The sequence below is a fragment of the Cydia splendana genome, chromosome 2 (genome assembly GCF_910591565.1).
Source record: "Cydia splendana chromosome 2, ilCydSple1.2, whole genome shotgun sequence".
NCBI classification, from domain to species: Eukaryota; Metazoa; Arthropoda; class Insecta; order Lepidoptera; family Tortricidae; genus Cydia; species Cydia splendana.
The window spans coordinates 6,070,683-6,092,535 of NC_085961.1; the positions used below are offsets into that span (position 1 = coordinate 6,070,683).

Sequence of the window (21,853 nt, forward strand, 5' to 3'; positions counted from 1 at the left end):
TACGCGGTGGCTAAAAATAACGGCATTCCTGTTGCCAGGGAGGTTTGGGATTATACTGACTATGGGACCAACGCCGAAATCACGAAAAAAATATGGTGATAAAACAACGCAGCCTAATTGTGTTTGCGGTCATTACTTTTTAGAAATATCTCGATGAGTATTAGTTGCCAGTTGAAAGAAAAGTACAGTCAGCGATAAAAGCTTGTATCAAAAATGAGATTATTGCCAAAAACTTATTTCTTGTTGGGTGGTCCGCTAGAGGTTAAGCTATACCTACAGTACATACTCGCGAGGTTTACAGTTTAAATACCTACTGGTATTTATTTGCACATCCAGCACAAAACATGTTAACAAGCCAATAAAACCGACACGCCTTTCAAACGAACCGTCAAGTTGGTACGCCGTCAACGTTTCCGGCTCGCATCCGGCGTTACCGGTGTGACTGTGACGTCACGTCCGGTGACTTAATTACAGCCTGGTTAATGAGCTCTGCCGATAAACAGCTGAGGCCTTCGATTTTGGGAACAATGTTATACAAATTGACATACGGCGCGATTCGGGAAATGAATTAGATATTAACTAGATACAATATAGGAAAGATATGTGACGTCCCACGGGTAAAGGTACCTTACGGCGGTTGGCGCTTACGCTATTATTAACGCCGCTCCAATATTATTGCGGCGCCATGCGACGTAAGCGCCAGCCGCTACAAGGTACATCTTGCCGTGGAACGTCACATATCGTTACTATTTGATATCTAGTGAATCTCTAATTCATTTCCCGAATCGAGCCGATAGTTACAAAATAACCAAGGTAATTAAAAATATCCTCTCTAATTTTAGCGGTTTTCCGGTTGCATTCTAAGGGCCACTCCATACTAGCATCATTGGAGCGGCGGCGTCTAGTCAGCGCCATGGAAAATGGCGTCGCTGCGCAGTTGCGCCAACGGTGCGTCCAGCAGCAGCCATAGAGTTGGTTAGACGCCGACGCTCGGGAGACGCTAGTGCGGGGTGGCTCTTAAGACCCTCGGATTCCTCGAGGTAAGATAGTGGAGTAAGCGTAAGACTGCATCTTTCTTTTCAACCCAGTTGGAGTAAAATCTATAAGCTTATTTAGGATTAGTCTGTTCTCCTGATTTATTAGCGAGAGCACGCACGAGGTTCATGGTGTGGCGTTGATTGTTTGAAAATTGCACACACAAAGCACTTATGACTACCACAGCATAGGTAGGTATTGGATGTGTGTGCGATAGCGACTCATTTATTACTGTTATTACTTAGACAGTTGACAGATATCATATAGTGTGATAATTGGATCCCACCTCTTGCGAACTTTCAGACAAAAAGTTGTGAAGTCTTTGTACTAAGTAGGTACCAGTAGTAGGGGTTTTACAAATTGATATTTAATTGATTTATTCGTAATGTGTGATTAATCTAGGTTAAATGTATTTCATCCAATCTATAATCAAATTACTAAATTAAAAACTGTTGTGAGACATAATAACATTGAATAATTTTACAGTTTAGACTCACTTGAAACAAAAACAAGAGAGTCTAAACCGTGAAATTATTCATTCCAATATATTACGTTAGAACGATTTACAAATATATAGGTAATAGGTAGGTAGTATAGGTTTACAAATGTAATAGTAAGTAATAGGATTAATACCATTGCGTCCCATATTTTCTATTGCTCTTTTGAGCACAAGGTTACTAAAGCATTAACCAAACGAAATGAAGCAAATCTCAAAGCGTCGGCGACGCCATTCTAAAAGGAGTGTTAGCGCTTCTAAAACTGGGAGTGCTTTCATGCCACGACCTATATTTGCTAATTGGAGGAGTTACGAGAAAGTTTACATTGCACTTGGTGGAAAAATTCTCAGGTTTTAATATTGTGAATATTTCTTGCAGAAAGTTTACTTCGGAATTGGGAGGGGTGTTCTTTAATTTTAATACGATATGCCCTAATGGATGTATATTTCGCAATGAATTTCTATTTAAAACTGTGAAATGTCGTTTAGCTACCTGTCGTAGGTAAACAACAGTGTTGGTATTAAGTAAGCTCTTTGTGCAAGCTAAAATATAGTTTTAGAAAAATTATAAATATATAAAAACAAAGAATATACACGCATGTTGTTGTAATAGGTATGTATCACTAACAGAAAAACAATGTGCAAGTCATAATACACGAAAAACCGTCGAGAACGATTGTATGGCGAAAATGGGGAAAAATTAGCGGTCAAAGCCTGCATAATAGACGAGGGGTGGGCACACAGTAACTATTAGCAAGTCATATGAAGTTGTTGTAATTTCCCAAAAATGAACAAAATATCCACCTAGTTCTTTTGCATAAGTTTGTGTTTTTACCACGTTGTCACATTTGTACCACGGTAAGACCGGTAATAAGGCACTGTGTAGAGGCAAGGACGCGCTCCGGGACTACTAGCTTCCGTCTCCTAATTAACCAATTTTCTGTTGTTTTATAGAGCCAGCTATCTCTATTGCGGTTTTAGGTAACATCCTGCGTATGTTCATTGTCGCAGTTCGCTAGTACCTATAAAATGCTTGCTCCGTAATTGGCTCGGTGCGGTAAACTTGCACGCGGAGGTAATTACGCCGCGTGTGGTGGCCCCTTTATTATGCGCTTGCTCGCCGTTTACGGGTGATTTTACAGAGCTTCTTTTCCTAGCTTTCAAATAAAATATAGAAAATAAGAAATGACTTTATAGACGAAGGAATTCTGAAAAACATTAAAATACAATTAGAAGTAGGTAACTGGCTAGCTGACACATAGATTTTCTCATACCCAGATTCGGACTGCATTAATATTTTTTTCGATTTTGTCGCTTAGTTCGTTATTCCATAATGCAGTAAAGTAGCCGCACTACTTGCCACTCACCTAAGGGTGGTATTCCACCTATCCAATTTCTTTGTCCAATGTGTATTAAGTCTCACATTATGCTTCAATGAGAGAGTGAGACGCACGGACATTGGACAAAGGAATTAGACAGGCGGAATACCACCCTATGCCATAATAGTATGCTACATACCTGTGCCACGCAACTCGCCGGCCGTGCCACCAGCAGCCGCACACACGCGCCGCACTGCCGCAGCACGGCCGCCGCTTGCCGCGCGCACATGCCCACCACGCACACCGCGCCGATGCGCAGGAGCATGTCGCCGCTGCGGAGACGACCGTCCTGCAAACATAATGACCGTTAGGAAAGTAATGTAAGTAATAATTGCCTGATGGCAGAAATTCCTGCGAAAAATAAATCCCAGCTACTTGGAATTGGAATGCACAAGTGCTACGAAAGTTAAACAAAATCTCGCGATTTTTACCGAACGCAAAGGTGCTTAAGGCGCAAATACAAAAAAGCAAACTTTTATTTTGTCAATGATCGTACCTATTGCTTACACATATAGGTATGAGTACATTAATTTTGCTGTTTATTGCTAATACATATAAGTCCAACCTAAGCTACCGTCTCGATTGGCAAATTAACGTAAGATCTCTAGAGTCTAGATAGGTAATCTAACCATTTAATTAATATTGCAAACTTTCAAAATAAGCTGAGCTTTATTTTCATAAAATCAAAACTTCTTTATGCATTTTATGCATATTACGGACGTAGATATTAGAGGAACAGTTTATTTTAGCTACTGAGGTCCTAATTTCCCGGGAATTCTCGGTGCCTGGGAAAATATCCTACTAGCTTCTATCCACCCACATACACTTTGGCCGGAAAAACGATTTCCTGCTGATTTTACTAAGCCCGGTTTCACACCCAACAGCAAACCCTTATTTCCTACCTTTTGTATATTGTACTAATCATCATCATCATCAGTCGTTCCCTCAATGCTGAGGATCGTGACATCATGTCCTAATATTTCTCCTAATGTACTAATCATATAACTTTGAAAAATCTATTCAAATTCGAATCTAAGGTTTATTTGTTTTCTTCTAAAGAAATCACACATACAAAAAAGAATAGGGACTTAGTATTATTTATATTTTTACTACCATACGCAGTGCTACCATAACAATACTCATTTGACAATGCATATCCAGGTCAGAATAACATAAAGACGACCTTTTAAAAGTAAATCGGATGGGCAGTGTTGGTTTAATAGGGTTCTGTTACCCTTTTCGGGTAGGAATATGTACTTAAGTAAGTATTAAGAGTAACTCTGAAATCAGTAGCCTTCCTTTTCCCAAGGTTGGTACTTAATTAAGTCATTCTGAAACGTTTAATGAGGTCTCGGCAACGATTGATTCCTTTTGATTATATTTCTGTAACTTTCACTTTAATTTTAAATTAGAGACCTGCAAATTGATATCGATAATAAAACCGATACGGTTCGTTTCCGTAAATGAAGAATCAATTAAGCAAAAGCAAATTGTAGAATTTGGTTTCAATTTCAATGATCATAAAATAAAGTGTTTGCTCCTAATTTAACCATTTATTTCTACAGTAAATTATTAATTGGACTAACTTCGTCTGCATGGAATTAGTTTTTCCATGTACCACCTCATCATAGTAATTTCTAATGAGTAAAAATATTTTTATTGCTAAGCGCCATTGAGAAATTGTTCATGCCGTATTACCAAAAGGTTGAAACTGTTGTAAACTATACCCTTTTCAATTAAACTGTGGGAATGAAAGAAAAACGCCAAGTGACTTGAGTTGAGGGGCACGGAAGTGTCTGCAATTTCCGATTGCGGATCTCTTTGAGTCGATTTTAATTAAAGATCTGGGATTTGAGCGAACTTGGCTCCTGAAGGGTGCAATTAAACAGAGGGCCATATTTATTTGTATTTATTTTAATACATATTAAGAACCTAAAGGCAGGTTATTCCAACTAATAAAAATTACAAACATTCACACCAAAAATAAAAATTATCTTTGTTATCTTTAACACTACTTAAACACTGGTCTTTATCTACTTATTAGTGTAAGTCATGAATAATACACACACCACATATTAAAGCACTTGAAATTAGAAAATAGCTGAAATATTAACATAGAAATTATGCGAATAATGGTTTACGTGAGTAGGATAGAAGATAGAGGCTAGTTATTTATGGGCCGACTTATTGTCCGCGACTCATTTTAGTTCTTTGGTAGTGTTAACTCTAAGTTCTGTTTGTTGTATTTAATTTAAAACTATTATTATATTATATATGTACCTAATTAAAAGCTAACAGCAATCCAGTACATAAAATATATATACTGTTGGATAGTGTTTGTTCCAAGGAAATCAAAAGGGTTTGTTTGAGCTTTTTGTATTGGTTTAGGTATGTAAGGTACTTGGAGGTAATAAGGTCTATTGTAAGGTCTATAATAAGGCCTAGCTGAAAATATGTTGTAAGTAGGCACATTATTTTTTAGGTAGGCCTTATTATACTATAGGCCTTATTACCTCCAAGTACCTACATTACACACCTAAACCAATAAAACAAACTCAAACAAACCCTTTTGATTTCCTTGGAACAAACACTATCTAACAGTAAACTTATAACTATGCGTTTAACGTATCGATAACAAATTGATAATATATGAATAATAAGTAGGTATTGATTGTTATATCTGAATACAACCTTAGTTGAATTGTTTACCTACCAACGTTAATATTTTTCATCAAGAAAATTGTGTTTTCCTTCGAACCACTTGAATAAATGAGTTTTCCTTTACGGTTAGTTCTTTCGCTGCGGTTATATTTTTGTTTACAAACAATGTCAGAACTGGTCAGAATAGCTTCGACGTTGTACCGACACGGAATTATGCAAAGTACTTGTTTCCTTGGAAATGGAAGTGCATAGTTTATGTAAGTGCATTTAGCTGCAAAATACTTACGATAAAACGTACCTAATCAGTAATCACTAACCAGTAATAGTTTGAGACTGATGATGCTTTTGTTAATTGTCGAGTTAGGTACCTACTCTTGCTGTAGGGCTAAGATGGTCAGTTTTTTATCATCTGTCATCATGGCTCTCACGTTCTAACAAGTAGGTATGTAAGTGCGAAAGTGACGCAGTACGAGTACATGACAGGTGATAAAAATGCAATCATGATACCGCCGCTGCGCTGGACTCTATTAGGTACTAAGTAGCAAAATATGTTCATAAATAGTATAGTCGATCTACGACGATGTCACTCACAACTCACAAGCCTGTGAGCGACCCTCGAGCGTAGCGCGCCCGCTTGATTGCTGTTACGCAGCTACGCCGCCCGGCAGCACGCTTTTGACCACGCCACCCGAAGAGCGACCGTCAGGCCTGCCTTGACCACGGTCACACTTACCCGGTCAGCCACGCCGCCCGCGCAGCACGCTCTTGACCACGACGCCCGAGGAGCGGCCGCCAACAATGCCAGGCTCGCCTGACCGCGGTCACACTTACCCGGTCAGCCACGCCGCCCGGCAGCACGCTCTTGACCACGACGCCTGAGGAGCGGCGGCCCACGATGACAAGCTCGCCTGACCGCGGTCACACTTACCCGGTCAGCCACGCCGCCCGGCAGCACGCTCTTGACCACGACGCCCGAGGAGCGGCGGCCCACGATGACAAGCTCGCCTGACCGCGGTCACACTCACCCGGTCAGCCACGCCGCCCGAGAAGCGGTCGCCGACAACGCCAGGCTCGCCTAACTGCGGTCACACTCACCCGGTCAGCCACGCCGCCCGGCAGTACGCTCTTGACCACGAAGCCTGAGGAGCGGCGGCCCACGATGACAAGCTCGCCTGACCGCGGTCACACTCACCCAGTCAGCCACGCCGCCCGGCAGCACGCTCTTGACCACGACGCCCGAGGAGCGGCGGCCCACGATGACAAGCTCGCCTGACCGCGGTCACACTCACCCGGTCAGCCACGCCGCCCGGCAGCACGCTCTTGACCACGACGCCCGAGGAGCGGCGGCCCACGATGACAAGCTCGCCTGACCGCGGTCACACTCACCCGGTCAGCCACGCCGCCCGGCAGCACGCTCTTGACCACGACGCCCGAGGAGCGGCGGCCCACGATGACAAGCTCGCCTGACCGCGGTCACACTCACCCGGTCAGCCACGCCGCCCGGCAGCACGCTCTTGACCACGACGCCCGAGGAGCGGCGGCCCACGATGACAGGCTCGCCTGACCGCGGTCACACTCACCCGGTCAGCCACGCCGCCCGGCAGCACACTCTTGACCACGACGCCCGAGGAGCGGCCGCCCACGATGCCGAAGGCGAGCCCGGAGCCATCATTCACCAGCTCCACCGCCTCCACTTGAGCCCACTCCCCGAACACCTGCTGTAAACGAAATAAATATTACAGTTACGTTCTTCTAAAGACCTGTCAGTTGGTCATTTTTATTTCATAAGAATGCATATATGTAGTAGCCCGCGAGACTTAGGGTGTTTCATTTTTCCGAATTTTCGATTTTTATCTGACTTTGCTCGAATTCTTGTTCTAACTGATAAAATAATATTATACGTTAAAAAAATTAAAATCGGTAAACATTTAGAGGTTGCACAACTTCAACAAAGATTTTTCAAATAACCAACGACTCTACATCAGAGGGTAGAAAATGGTTTAAGCGGCTACCATCAAAGCGGAGAGTAGTGTGATACTGAACCTTCTACATATAAATAAATTTTAAAATTAGTAGTAAACTTGGATTTTGGTTACTCGATAAATGTTCTAATTAAGATTTTCCAGTTTTTCCACCTGTTTCCAAAGGAAAAGTGCTTTTATCGTGTTTTAGACGCAAAATTCAGTTTTCTCATTCGATTTTAGTATTAGATCATTATATTTTGTCATTTTAGAACATAGTTCATTTTCACGCAATGTATGGGGTTCTCACTCTACCTTTTCAACTTGTGCAACCTCTAAACGTTATTCGATTCTTTTGAAAATTGAAATAGATAGTTTTTAGTGTGGGGAGACTCCATTGGTGAGCAAAGTCAGGAAAAATATTACAACTTTTTTTTCTCCATACAAAAGTGAATCACCCTACCGCGAGTGATAAATTATCATGTCACTAATAACTCTTGAAACTCTTCACTCTTAGTCCTGTCTTAACTTTCCCTATCCACACTTACCATAATGCGTTTGGTCCGCCGCTTGCTCCCAGGCCTGCGCGAGCGAGTCTCCGATCAGCTGACCTTCTCTGCCATCTTGTCGTCTCACTGACAGTTCTCGCGGAAACAGCCGAGCGGCGATCGGGCGATTTCGGTCACTGCGCGTGAGCACACGTACTCGCACATTGCGTTTCTACTGCTCTTAACCAGTAATAAATGTATTTTTGGACGTTTTGTTTCGATGTCGACGAATGAACTGTAACAAAAAAATGCTTAACTAAGTAAGGTTTGCTGGCAATGTATTCTAGTTCAAAAATCATACGTAGGTACCATGGTATAATAATATACTCCGCCTGGTACTCTATTCCGAGATTCGCGTATGACCTAACTGACACGGGCCTACGTCATCATGCTGTTTACAGGTTCTCAAACTTTAAAATTTGGGAGAATTTTAACCAACGGTGAAAATTATTTTAACGGCATTAATTTTAAGTTATTCATATAGAAACATAGTAAAATAAAACAAATCTAATGTATTAAATTAAACTTTATTTATCTATACAAGACAAACGTTTGAAAAACTAATTCACAGTTACACATTAATTACCAAGCTTACGACGTGAAAAGTTTGGAAAACACTGCGACTGCTGACACTGAGCGAGAAGGAAATAACAATTAACACGCGTTCGACAAGGATGACGGTCAGAGCATGAAGTTATCTAGATCCGAATTGTCAAATGTGACAGCGCTATCCTGTGTTGCCAGTAATGTAAACAGAATTACCCGAACGTCTGAAATTTCTTTCGTGAATCGGAAGATATTGCTAACGAATAATTAAAAATGACGTGTTATTGTAAAATTTAAGATAAAATACATATAAATGAAAATTATAAAATTATAAAGAAATATTTTAACTTATTAACTATAGGTATAATGTACCCATGTAACATGTTATGTTGAAATAAAGTGGCAATGTTATTGTGACGTAGGCCCGTGTCACTCTGGGAATAGAAGACCATGTTTTATTAGACCATGGTAGGTACCTAACGTACCGTAAAATGGGGTGAGTTGGGTGAAATTTGACTTTCAAACCTCGATAAAATTTTATTTTTACATGTGAAAACTGAATGGTGTATATAATAAGTGGTTCGGACGTTTGTATTTTATTTTGGATAGTACCATTTCATAACTTTGACGATAAAGAGGAAAACCCACCTCACCCCGTAGTGCCTCGTATTTGGGGTGAGAGGGTTTTTCATACAAAGGTAATTTTGGAAGATTGTTGGATCGATTTTTTTTTATTATGCGTATTACTATAGCCCCATTTTAAATTGGAATACATTATTTTTGTAGCAGCAGCCTTAAAATCCCCTCTCAAACCTTCTCTCCCCATTCATAACCCAACTCTCCCCGCGAAACCTACTCACCCCGTTTTACGGTAATTGTGAAACCCGTCTCGACAGAAATATTATTTTAAAATGGTTATTATGGAACCCTAAAACCTGTACTCTAGCATTTATCTTCAGAGCTTCACGCCCATTTTTTTATTTGTTTAGTAACTAGGGTAGGATAGGGTAGTACCGGTAAGTAGTAGAATATGAATAAAGAGTGCGTTCGGCTGCCACATTTCTTGCCCATTAAATGTAGACTCGCGACGTTTCTAATATAAGAAATAAGTAAAAAAAAAACTAAAAGTGCGAGTTGGACTCGCCCACCGAGGGTTTCATACTTTTTAGTATTTGTTGTTATAGCGGCAACAGAAATTAATTGTGAAAATTTCAACAGCCTGGTGACAGACAGACAGACGGACGGACTGTGGAGTCTTAGTAATAGGATCCCGTTTTTTACCCTAACAACAGCTCCTTAAGAATTCAGTGATTACATTCAGAAAGTAAAATTAAAGATTCCGAGAGGAAAAGTTCAGAGCACTTGAAAAGTTAGAGCTTTTTTCAATTAAACTTCGGACGAATTAACACTTAACAAATTCTCGATTGAGTTAGGAATTGATTGGTATTTAATTTGAATCACACCTTACGTACCTACTCTAACTTTCACTCGCGTAACTAAATTTGTGCCATCGACACGCTGTCATAATAATAACATACGATTTTAATTTAAGAAATGAATAATGTAGAACATATGAAAAAGGTTGTAAACAGTAAGTTGTGTTTTAAGGCGGCAACAGAAATACATCATCTGTGAAAATTTCAACTGCCTAGCCTAGCTATCACAGGTCATGAGATACAGCCTGGTGACAGACAGACAGAATGCCACTGTTAGCACTATATCACAAACAAAGGATAATTCCGTCATACAGACTATTCCATCCACGAGCGTATATTTGTTTGATTTTTAATCGTAGGAAAAAACCATTTGCTTTTGATTGCTTAAACTAAAAGCAATCGCAGCTTTGTCGACGAAGTTATCAATGTTGTTCGTTGTTCGAGAAAAACGCTAGTGGACGGAATAGTCCCTATGACGGAATTAGCCACATCGACCTTAATTAAGTATATAATAAAATAAAAAAATGTCTAATACATTTTTATTTTCTAAAACCAATATTAGTTTCTAAGAAAAAGGCTCAATAATGTACTGACCCATTTAAGTTGCTAACCCTGTACATGTACCTATAGTATATATATGGTAGCTAATGTATAACCTTTTCCCTTATCATTTCATCACAGCCCAATAAGTGTCCCTATAATTGGGATTCCGCGGGGCGTGACAGCCTATTACCGACTAGGGATGACAAATGATGTCTTTGACAGTTTCTGTACTATCAGGACTAGTACAGCCTTGACTTTGAAATTAGAACTCGTAATAGTTATTTGTTTTACAAGGGAGCAAAGTTGTTGTTTAACCACTCGTGCTAATATTGATATGGTTTCAAGGCACGAGGGTTTAACAAATTTTGCCACCGAGTGAAACACAAAATTTTTCACCACACCAACACAAGTAAAATACTAACTGTATAATATCAAGCAAATTGATTCAAAATGTATATTAATAAATATTTATTATTCAAAATCATCAAAAAAAAAAAAACAAAAAAGTCATCAATTATACCAGCAAACATAAGAAAACAACTCAAAATTTGCATTTGATTACTTTGCCTCACATGTGAATAAAATGCAACTTTCTTATCAGTTTCTAAACAATCATGAGGGCCTTTACCAGCTGGCATGGTGAAATATATTGTCAATATTGTAACATATTCGCATCAATTTACTTTGTTATTTACTATTTAAAATGTTGATTTAATTTATTTTCGAAAGATAGATTGCAATCTGATTTTTTTTTTTGCCAATATCTTTTTCAGCGGGCACCGCTTCGCTTCCCCCCAGGGTATTATCGAAGTTAGGAAATTAAATTGAATTTTGGTATTCAAATTAAAATCGACTCGCAAACTAAAAATATTGTTTTTTTAAGTTTACATTTCGACACTTAAGAATCAATACTGTCTAACTAACATTTTTGACGTTTTTTACCTTTTAATGCAGTTAGTTGCAGAAAAAAATAACGAATAGCATGCCATAATTGTCTAAATTTTAAATTATTTGTTGTAATATGTAATGTAATATGTAATAATCCTTTATTTCAGACAGTAAATTTCATTTTTTTATATATTATTTTTTTAAATTATTTGTTACTTATAAGACAGTATTGATTCTTAAGCGTCGATTTGGTATAAGTACATAGTCGTGTGCAGAGTTTCGTAAAACGGAGTTATTAATTATAGACTAAAAGACGTGTTCTAAATAACACTAAGTGATGATTTTGACGGCGCCAGGCGTGGCTCACTCCGCGATTTCGTCGCTTTGCTACAGGTAGCTAAAAGTACATCCGTTCCGCCCCAATTTTGGGGAAAGCCATAAGCCGCGCGTGGCGCTGTCGCCACCTAGCGGCCATATCTGTGCTGATCGTAACAGACGCGTTTTGTTAGAGAGTGAGTCTTCTGTACCTAGTACTATTATTTATTCTGTGACGGCGCGCGAACTCGCATACGATTTTAGTTACATTGCGGACTGTTGGTTACGTCCAATTCAACCGACCGACCAAAACCCGCAATGTAATGAAACTCGCATGCGAGTTCTCGTATCGTCTAAATGAGCCCTAATATCTGTCCAATCTGTCCATATTTCAACACCTTTTATTTATTTGGTGCAAACAAACATGCCAGGTCCGAAAGAGTATGAGTAAATACGTGAGGGAAAATAAGGGTTTTCCTCTAATCAATTATTAAATACTGAGCTCGGATACAGTGGGTAGTGGTAATATTAACTCTCTGTATAACGTTATTACTTCATAAGAGACATGTAAAACCAATTTGATGGAAACGGTTTATTTTCAAGTTTTACTTTTCATAGAAGCCAATTTTATGATGATTTATTTGAAAACATAATATACAGCATTACAGTCGAAACCAAATCACTGTACACATCAGATTACAGAATACATAATGTATTTACTTACACAATTTAGGAAAATCAGATCACGATCAACTTTCGTCCATCATCTCACAGTGCCGCAGACACCTCTGACACACAACCATCCAAGATGATGGTGTAATCAAGATGGTTTAGTAACGTAACTTAGTAGCTAGTTAGTACCTACGTTATCATAAGTCATATAAGTTTAAAGTGGATATGAGTTCATTATAAGACTGATTTTTTTGTCACTTGCATTAATTTTATCAGAACGCAATGCACACAAAATAAGACTGATTTAAATTAAATTAAATTTCATCCGCTGAATGCAAGCGCTCAGTTTTAGAGGTCTTACTTCTAGAAATAACTACTAGGTAATGGCAAACTTTATTTATCATTCATCCAGATATTCACCAGGTACCTACCAGTTAACCATGGTGCCAAACAAAAAGATTCGGATTTTGAGAACATCCTCCTTTTAAAAGCCGGCTAAAATTGACTTTTCACCTCAGCAGCTCGAACAAGGGTACTTTGCTTCTTAAAAACAGTGAGCAAAATGCGATTTTGCACACTGAGTGAGACAAAATGACATTCAATGTATGTTCTCACTGCTAAGGTGAAAAATTTTGTGTACTACACGAGATCAAAGTTATTTACATCTCGTGCGCTTTTGAGTCCCTTACTACGCTCAAGATTCTAAATTAGTAATTATAGAATCTTTCGCTTGCACGGGACTCAAAATAAGCACTCGAAGAAATATCAAACTTTGATCACTTGTTGTACAAATAACTATTACGCTCTTGACTTTTGTCAGTTACATCGTATTTGCTAAATATTGACACTTTCACACGTTCCTATTGATATTTTTTACTTTTACCCGATGTTGACTATGTCTAACAACACGTTTGTACCGCTGCGTTGGTGGTAGAGATAATAATTTCCCGAGGGGATAGAAATATTTTTCCGCGGAAAATTTTCCGCATTTAATTCCCGTGGACTTTGTAGGTCGTGAAAACTCGTATCGTGATGTAGGTTAGGTATATAAATAGCTACACGTGTACGTATCTATTCGTCATTTATCAGGAAAAAAGTGAATACATACTTCTTTACTTTTCAAAACACCGAGGTATTATTGAAATAGGTTACAATTTCGCCTGACTTGTGGATGATGTTTTTAATAAGCGTAGGTACACGAGACAAGAATAGACATTTAAAGCAAGTAATCAGTGAACTCAATCCTTTTATAAAATAGACTATTATTGCGATATATTATACAAATGTAGTTTAGGTACAAATCGTTTACAAAAGCTTCTGCATAACGAGAAAACCATCTCAACGGAAAATCGGTAGTCCGACAAAATTAAGCCCGATTAAGCGATCGCTTCAAAAGAGATATTTTATTCATGTGAGACTCTGGAAGGACGTGGATCTGGGGACGCAAGTCGATCAATGGACGACTTTGCAAATTTCTCGTTTGCAAATCGCTACGGCGTTATACTTTGGGGTGGCGTCTACATTTCAACTAAGATTACTAGAACATTACATGTAACACTTACATAACGATTTGTCTGTAGATAACTTACAAATGCCTGTCTCGATGTAATGAAACTAAGAGAGTATATACTCTCACTGTCATTTTAAACATAAACGCTTCTAATACGCCCACAAAACAGTAATAATGTATAAAGACAAATAAAACAAGTAATAAACACGAGAATTTTACTGCCATTCGTAATTTTGTGCAAACAATAAACCATAGTATTACAGGAACCGTCGGATAATGGGCATTATTTATGTTATGACGCATTGTCACCGTCTCGTAATGAAGTAAAACCATATCATACCTAAGTGCCGTAATGAATAACTACATATTGTTTATAATTAAAATTAAAAAACTGGCCAAGTGCGAGTCGGACTCGCGCACGAAGAGTTCCGTACCTACCACCAAAATACGGCAAAAAAATCACGTTTGTTGTATATTTATTTACACTTAAATATTTATTTTGTTTTGTTTTTAGTATTTGTTGTTATAGCTTCAATAGAAATACATCATCTGTGAAAATTTCAACCGTCTAGATATCACGGTTCATGAGTTACAGCCTGGTGACAGACAGACAGACAGACAGACAGACAGACAGACAGACAGACAGACAGACAGTTTGTATGGGAGCGGCTTTTTAGCGGCGGGTTCGTATGACTCCACAACACGTGTACCTTTTACAATGCAGCTATTATACTATGTAAATCAACCGAATAAGGTGGTCCTTTGGGACCAAGCTCGTGAACATCCTATGGGTATCAAAACCAATATGCATAAGTAGGTAGGTAACTCTACTAATACAAATATTACGCCTGATCAAGTTTAGTGATCAGCGATGTAATGTTTGACTTTAAATCTTGTGGGATCTCGCGTCGTACATATACAATTATACAGGGTGATTCAGGAGACGTGAGCAGGACTAACACTGCGCATTTTGTAAATTATAAGCAACTGTTTCGTATCAGTATTAGTGAGATTAACGTAAATTCTCTACTCGTGTTGAAAAAAAAAACAATAAATTTATTTACGACATGCATGGTCGCCCTAAAATTAGAATACTAAACTACCGATATTCTGTGTCAAATTAAATGTCATCACTGTCATCACGGTCTGGTTACTTTTGAAAACTCGTATCTCACTCAAGTTTGACAGTTTATTTTCTTCGTAAACAAAATGCTGTCATTACGGTTAAAGAGTTTTATGTGTATTAATTGGGTCTTGTAGGGTAACCAGGATTGTAGAGAATTAAATTTGCCCTCACCAAAAAGTTAAAAAATAGGAAAAAGAGTGGTTGTTTCACCTAAATACGACGGTCTGCTCACGTCTCAATAATCAACCTGTATACACAATACATAGATTATAAGTACGACCACGTGTATTACATATACTAGTTTAGATTCGGTATATGTAGTGCTAGCTTAGGGTTATAAATACTTATTTATAATTTGTATGAAATTCGTCACTCAATTTTGTGAACAACCCTGTTATATGTAGCCCACCAATGGTAGCATCTGCAGCCTTTAAAACAGCAGTGGTGACTTCTTTAAAAAAAATGAGTCAATGACGGGTCAATTCCAATAATGTTTATACCCAACAGGATATAACGAGTATTCCTATTTTTTGTATGTCAGATTTTCTATCATTATTGGACCATTGCGATTCGATTATTCTATTTTGCTACCGTGTGCTACGCCTGTGACCTCGTAGCGCGTAGCAGAGATTTTCCGCTTTGTAGCAAAATCAGCAGCACTTCACCAAGAGCCCAATTCAAATTTAACAACCTGTTACGATTCTGAACGGTTTAGTTACGACTCTGACTATCATCTTGGTGACTGCGTCATTTATACGATAAAGTATTTTCAGTGAATTTTCTTAGATTGTTTTTTTTATAAAAACCTATTCAGGCCTATTCGGATTTCGAGATAATCAAAAGATCTAGAGACGATTTAGAGATCAACTAGATCTACATTAGATATCGACTAGACGTGACTTGGATATCTAAGTCATAGTCATAACTTGTCGAAATCGTTCAAGAGGACCTCCAGAATCGCGGAAACGTCAAATTTGACATATCTATCTTACAAATATCTTTAAATTATCCATATCGTAACTTGTTGAAGTCTAGTAGAAATCTAATTCATTTTCCGAATCGAGCCGATAGTTTATTTTTTTAGCATTAGAAAGAAGGTAAGCGATCTTGACATGTCTTTTAAGAATCAGTAACTATTACCAAAGACATATGTAACTCCGTATAAGATGAATAAAGTCTAAGAAAAAAACGTGCCTCGGAAATCAAGAAAAAGTAATTCTCGGATAGATGGCGCACACACCTTTGGCCTATGGTCGGCTAGATGGCGTGACGACACCGTTTCATATTTAACAATTTTAACACATAGAATAGATATAAGTGACTGAACATGGGTCAAAATGATATAAAAATAATAAAATCATTTATCCATATAGTATATACATTTTTTTGATAATTTTATACGTTTTCATTTTGAGTTTTAGTCGTGTGTCGATAGATGGCAGTAAATTTAATGTGACTACAAAATTTACTATGACAGAACCCCTCTATACTATCTATTCTCTTTGCTATTACTTATGAAAGCAGAAGTATATAAATGATCGTATTAGATTCATTATTGTTACATATTTGCTGTGACTTATTTTTAAAACGTGTTTTTCAATTAAAAGACACATCAAGATTGTTTTGTCCTAATGCTTAAAAAAACGAACATAGTTGAATGAAAGCCTGAAATAAAACACCATTAGGTATTAATGGCTGACAAACAAAGCTATAACACTTGTACGATTTATCGACATGTGAAAGCAATTAATGCTTCGATGGTTTCCGAACTACGTCATAATAATAGTTATGTGGTGTGGTACATATAAATGTTAATTAGCGCCACTTGCACTATCCCAATAACCCGGGTTTAACCCGTTAAACCTAACGTGTCACCCAGTGTCAAAATTGTACTGGTAACCATGGTAATTCCAGGATTAACCGGTTAAACCGTTAACTCAGTGTCAAATTATAATGGGTACCATAGTAACTACAGTTTAACCGGTTAACCCCGGGTTAGTGAACCGGTTAAACCTGGAGTTACCATGGTCACCAGTAGGTACAACCCCGGGTTAGTGGGATGGTGCAAGTGGCGCTTAACCGGTTAACGCCAGGTTAGTGGGATGGTGCAAGTGGCGCTTAACCGGTTAACGCCAGGTTAGTGGGATGGTGCAAGTGGCGCTTAACCGGTTAACGCCAGGTTAGTGGGATGGTGCAAGTGGCGCTTAACCGGTTAACGCCAGGTTAGTGGGATGGTGCAAGTGGCGCTTAACCGGTTAACGCCAGGTTAGTGGGATGGTGCAAGTGGCCCTTTGTCACATAACATAGTTGAGCCAGTAACTCAACTCATGTTTGGAATTGGGTATAGTAAATTTGTGTAAACGCTTGGAGGCTTTCGAAATGTGGGTGTACAGAAGAATCCTGAAAATATCATGGACGGATAGAATAACTAACGAAAGAGTGCTGCAGTTAGTAAATAAAGAGGTCGAGGTTTTAAAGACCGTCAAAAAACGCAAGCTACAGTACCTTGGTCATATCATGCGAAACGAGAAGTATGAACTCCTTCAACTCATTATACAAGGAAAGATCCAAGGGAAAAGATCATCCGGACGAAGACGTAACTCATGGCTCAAAAATCTCCGAACATGGTTCAAACAGAGCACACGTTCATTATTCCGCGCAGCTGTGTCTAAAGTTCGTATAGCCCTCATGATAGCCGACCTCCGGTAGGAGATGGCACTGGAAGAAGATAGTAAATTTAAGGATAACAATTTTAATATTTGGTTGTTACTTGGCGAGACAACGGTTTTTTGTTGCGTTACCAGAGGGCCCAGCCTAGAACGAGACAATAATCTCTCTCTATCACTCTTCCATATTTGTGCGACAAAGAGACATTAGCGTTTCGTTCGTTAACGCGCAAACGATTGTCATCTTCTAGCAAGGCCCCTTGTTCTAGTTTGGGATTCAGCAGGTTCCTCCAGAATCACCGAAATACACCCTTCACTCAACTATTGGCACGTGGAACGTGGGATATAGCGGAGTATCCAGAACTTTAAATTAAATGTAGTTGGGTTACTGTTATGAGTTTCGTATTAAACTTTCAATGAGAGTGGTCTGAGCTCCTGTTTATCGTATTGTTATTATTTTGTGAGATCACCATTTATGACCATAATTTTTTAGGGTTCCGTACATAAAGGGTAAAGACGGGACTCTATTACTAAGACTCCCCTGTCCGTCTGTCCGTCACCAGGCTGTATCTCATGAACCGTGATAGCCAGACAGTTGAAATTTTCACAGATGATGTATGCGATATAACAACAAATACTTAAAAGTACGGAACCCTCGGTGGGCGAGTCCGACTCGCACTTGTCCGGTTTTTATCTGTATAGGTAACCTACACAACACACCAACAAACAGCATTTCAACCTAACCGCGTATACCATGACAGTTTCGTCGGGTCGGGGGTAATACTAATAATTAGTGATCGGTAATTAACGTTTTAATTTCATGGCAGCGTGGCCGAGTTACAGTAAAGTAACAATTTTGAAGGAGACGGTCAATTAAGGGTCATAGGAAGGTTATTAACTTATTAACCTTAATTAATAATTTCAGCTGAATTTTACTTTACTGATTCCTTTAACTCAACAACGCTGCCATGAAATTAAACCATTATTACCGATCATTAAAACAAATCAAGTTGTTTTAGAACATAACACAAACGTTTAAATACACGTCTGAGATTAACCTATAACCTCCGCAATTTCTCACCACAAAACTACATATATCCACACAAAAATAAACACTCCGGCTGTGCAATAACGTAGGTTTTCGATAGTTTTAGAAAAAACCGGGCAAGTGCGAGTCGGACTCGCGCACGAGGGGTTCCGTACCATAATGCAAAAAACGGCAAAAAAAAACGGTCACGCATCCAAGTATTGACCCCGCCCGACGTTGCTTAACTTCGGTCAAAAATCACGGTTGTCGTATGGGAGCCCCACTTAAATCTTTATTTTATTCCGTTTTTAGTATTTGTTGTTATAACAAATAGCTATAGCGGCAACAGAAATACATCATCTGTGAAAATTTCAACTGTCTATCACCGTTCGTGAGATACAGCCTGGGGACAGACGGACGGACGGACGGACGGACAGCGGAGTCTTAGTAATAGGGTCCCGTTTTACCCTTTGGGTACGGAACCCTAAAAACCACCTAATATGGAGTGTTGGAAGGCAACGTGGTTTCCCTTGAGATTGGGGGTATCTTAATGGAAATAGCAAGAAATCTTATATGAGGCTGGAACTTTTACTATGAAACTTAGTAACTTGTTTAATCTAGCTTGTTGGCTGTTCCGGACTATTGCGAAGTAATTTGCAATTCAGCTAAAGTCTGTCTAACTCTGCACCGACTTGGTAGCTATTAAAGTGTGGAAGCGCCACTGTAACCGTCATGTTTCCATAAGAACTTGACATTGATGTCGCTTCCACACTATCCAAGTCAATGCAGAGTTATCTTAGACGATTTCTACTCAATCTTAATCAAATATTAAGTTACCAGGCATATGGAGATTTAGACTACCGTAAAACCACCCAACTGTGGTTCAGTACTACACCTATGATAATAAGTAGTTTGCCTTCCCTTATGATAATAGTTTGCCTCAGAACCGAGAGATTCAAAATAACCATAACCATACCACACCATACTACACCAAACTAGTTGGCGTATTATCGATAGCTTTGTCCATCTTTATCCACGTGATAAAATAACTGTCACTGTTTAACACCGCGTGATAGAAAGTGACGGACACCGTTTTATCATGCTGTCACGTAGACAAGAACGACCATCATATCCGTACAGACTAGCTAAGAAAATTATCAAACAAAAAAAACTACGTCACGGTTTCGGCCATTCTGATCGCGTGCCCCAAGCATTTACACGTACCTATACTCTTTGTGTATACTACGTGAACACAAGAAACAATTGCCTGCCTTGATAAAAGCCCTTTGTTAACGATGTTATAGGTACAATCTCATTTCTCTCTCTCATCTAATTCATATATGTACTCGTATAATTGCATTAAAATGTTCGCCCATGAAAGGATGTTACACTCAATACGGCCTCCTGAATACGACCAATGACTGTATTCGTCTTTTAAAATAATTTATACCACGACGGTGGCAAATAAGCCTGCGGTACGCCCGATGGTAAGTGGCCACCGCAGACTTATGGACGATAGGGACTCCAATGTAGTCACAAGCACGTTGCTGACAAGACTTCACTGTGTTGACAAGTTATGGGAAAAATACAGACTCCCTCAGCTAACAAATTGCATCTTTTGCATTTAAAAAAAAAGTACTTCCAATATTCCAACGTTTCAAGTCTCCCGGACTCCTCATAATTATTAAAGTGCACCAATAATTGCATTATCAATTGCAGTCGACGCTGCAACGTCTCATATAGATCTATCTAAAACTACATCACATAGACTAATCATAAATCACAATGTATAAAATTTAAAATGAGAACTTGATAAAATGTGTACCTAATTAACAAACAACAAGTAGTTAACTTATATTAAACTAAAAAAATAAAAAGGCAGAGGCCGGAATCTTTACAAAATACGAATAACTCCTATTACGTTATTTTCAAAAAATATATATAAAATGCATTGCAAAGTATATTTGTAGGTATGTATAATAAAGCACATCAAACATTCTCCGAAGTAATTGTACTCATTTCTCAGTTCTAAAGATAGAATTCACTTGGAATGTCGAAGATGTTACGTTTCTAGCTTATAAAATATACAAGCCACCCTACGATCCCCGGAGATACGAAAGGAGCTAGACAGAAAGCCATTTGACTCAGTTATGTTTATCTCTAGCGCTTCTCCACGTGCATTTCCAATAATATTTATTAAACGCCCACTTTGCGCTCCTACTACAAATCAACTAAAGAACTTCTACAATTTCTACATAATATATATTTTTCATATTCTTTCTTTACCGTAAAAGTATAAAACTTTGTCCTTTAACATAACTTTGCCCACCGCGTCATAGTTCAGTAAAGTAAGTATCCGCTTTTACTGAACTGTGACGCGGTGGGCAACGTTTTTATACTTTTACTTGTCTTGCTGTCAAACAATCCTGTGTTTTGGGAATATTAAATATTTGAAAAGGACCTTAGGTACATTAACTATTTGTATGTCAAAAACCAATCCGAATATGCAAATCCGATGTTAGCGAAAACTATAATTTTAAAGCTTTGCCGAAGCACGTTGGGAAAAACTAGATTTTTTATAACAAGTCGGTATGAAACAAGCATACGACTTACCCTGATGCAGTCACCGTAGCCTAAAGACGCCTGCAACTTCGGGGGAGTTCTCCTTTTTTTAAGAACCTCAGAAGTAATGAAGTCTCTCGGCATAGAGAGGCGTAGCTCAGCCATAAACAGTATATTCGTTTGGCCTTCATATTTTATTCTGGTTCAGGCCCATCCATAATCGTTGCAAATAGGTAAATGTTTAGAAGTGCATGATTTATAAAACATTTACATTCCGCAATATTTAGTAGTTTATTTTTATCCTACAGTTTAGTATATGTTTACTCATAAGTAACACCAGACCATGTTTACATCGTTCGGTTCGTTTAGTTTTGAACCCCGAAACACGTAGTACACATTGTCGGACCAGCTCGAATAGTTACCAAATTACATTCTCATCAAAATTAGAAAAATTACACCAGGAAGCGGCTGAAAAATGAAAC

General features: G+C 38.6%; 1 protein-coding gene across 1 annotated transcript in view; it reads right to left on the reverse strand.

The window, feature by feature from the left end:
- Window positions 1–21,853, reverse strand: part of LOC134802265 (uncharacterized) — a 185,568-nt gene that overhangs the window by 158,047 nt on the left and 5,668 nt on the right. Inside the window, exons 2-4 of the mRNA XM_063774851.1 lie at window positions 8,081–8,315; window positions 7,152–7,289; window positions 3,050–3,199 (exon numbers count right to left, since the gene is read on the reverse strand). Coding sequence (XP_063630921.1) covers window positions 3,050–3,199; window positions 7,152–7,289; window positions 8,081–8,083 — 291 coding nt within the window. The 5' untranslated portion in view covers window positions 8,084–8,315. The remainder of the gene's footprint in view (window positions 1–3,049; window positions 3,200–7,151; window positions 7,290–8,080; window positions 8,316–21,853) is intronic.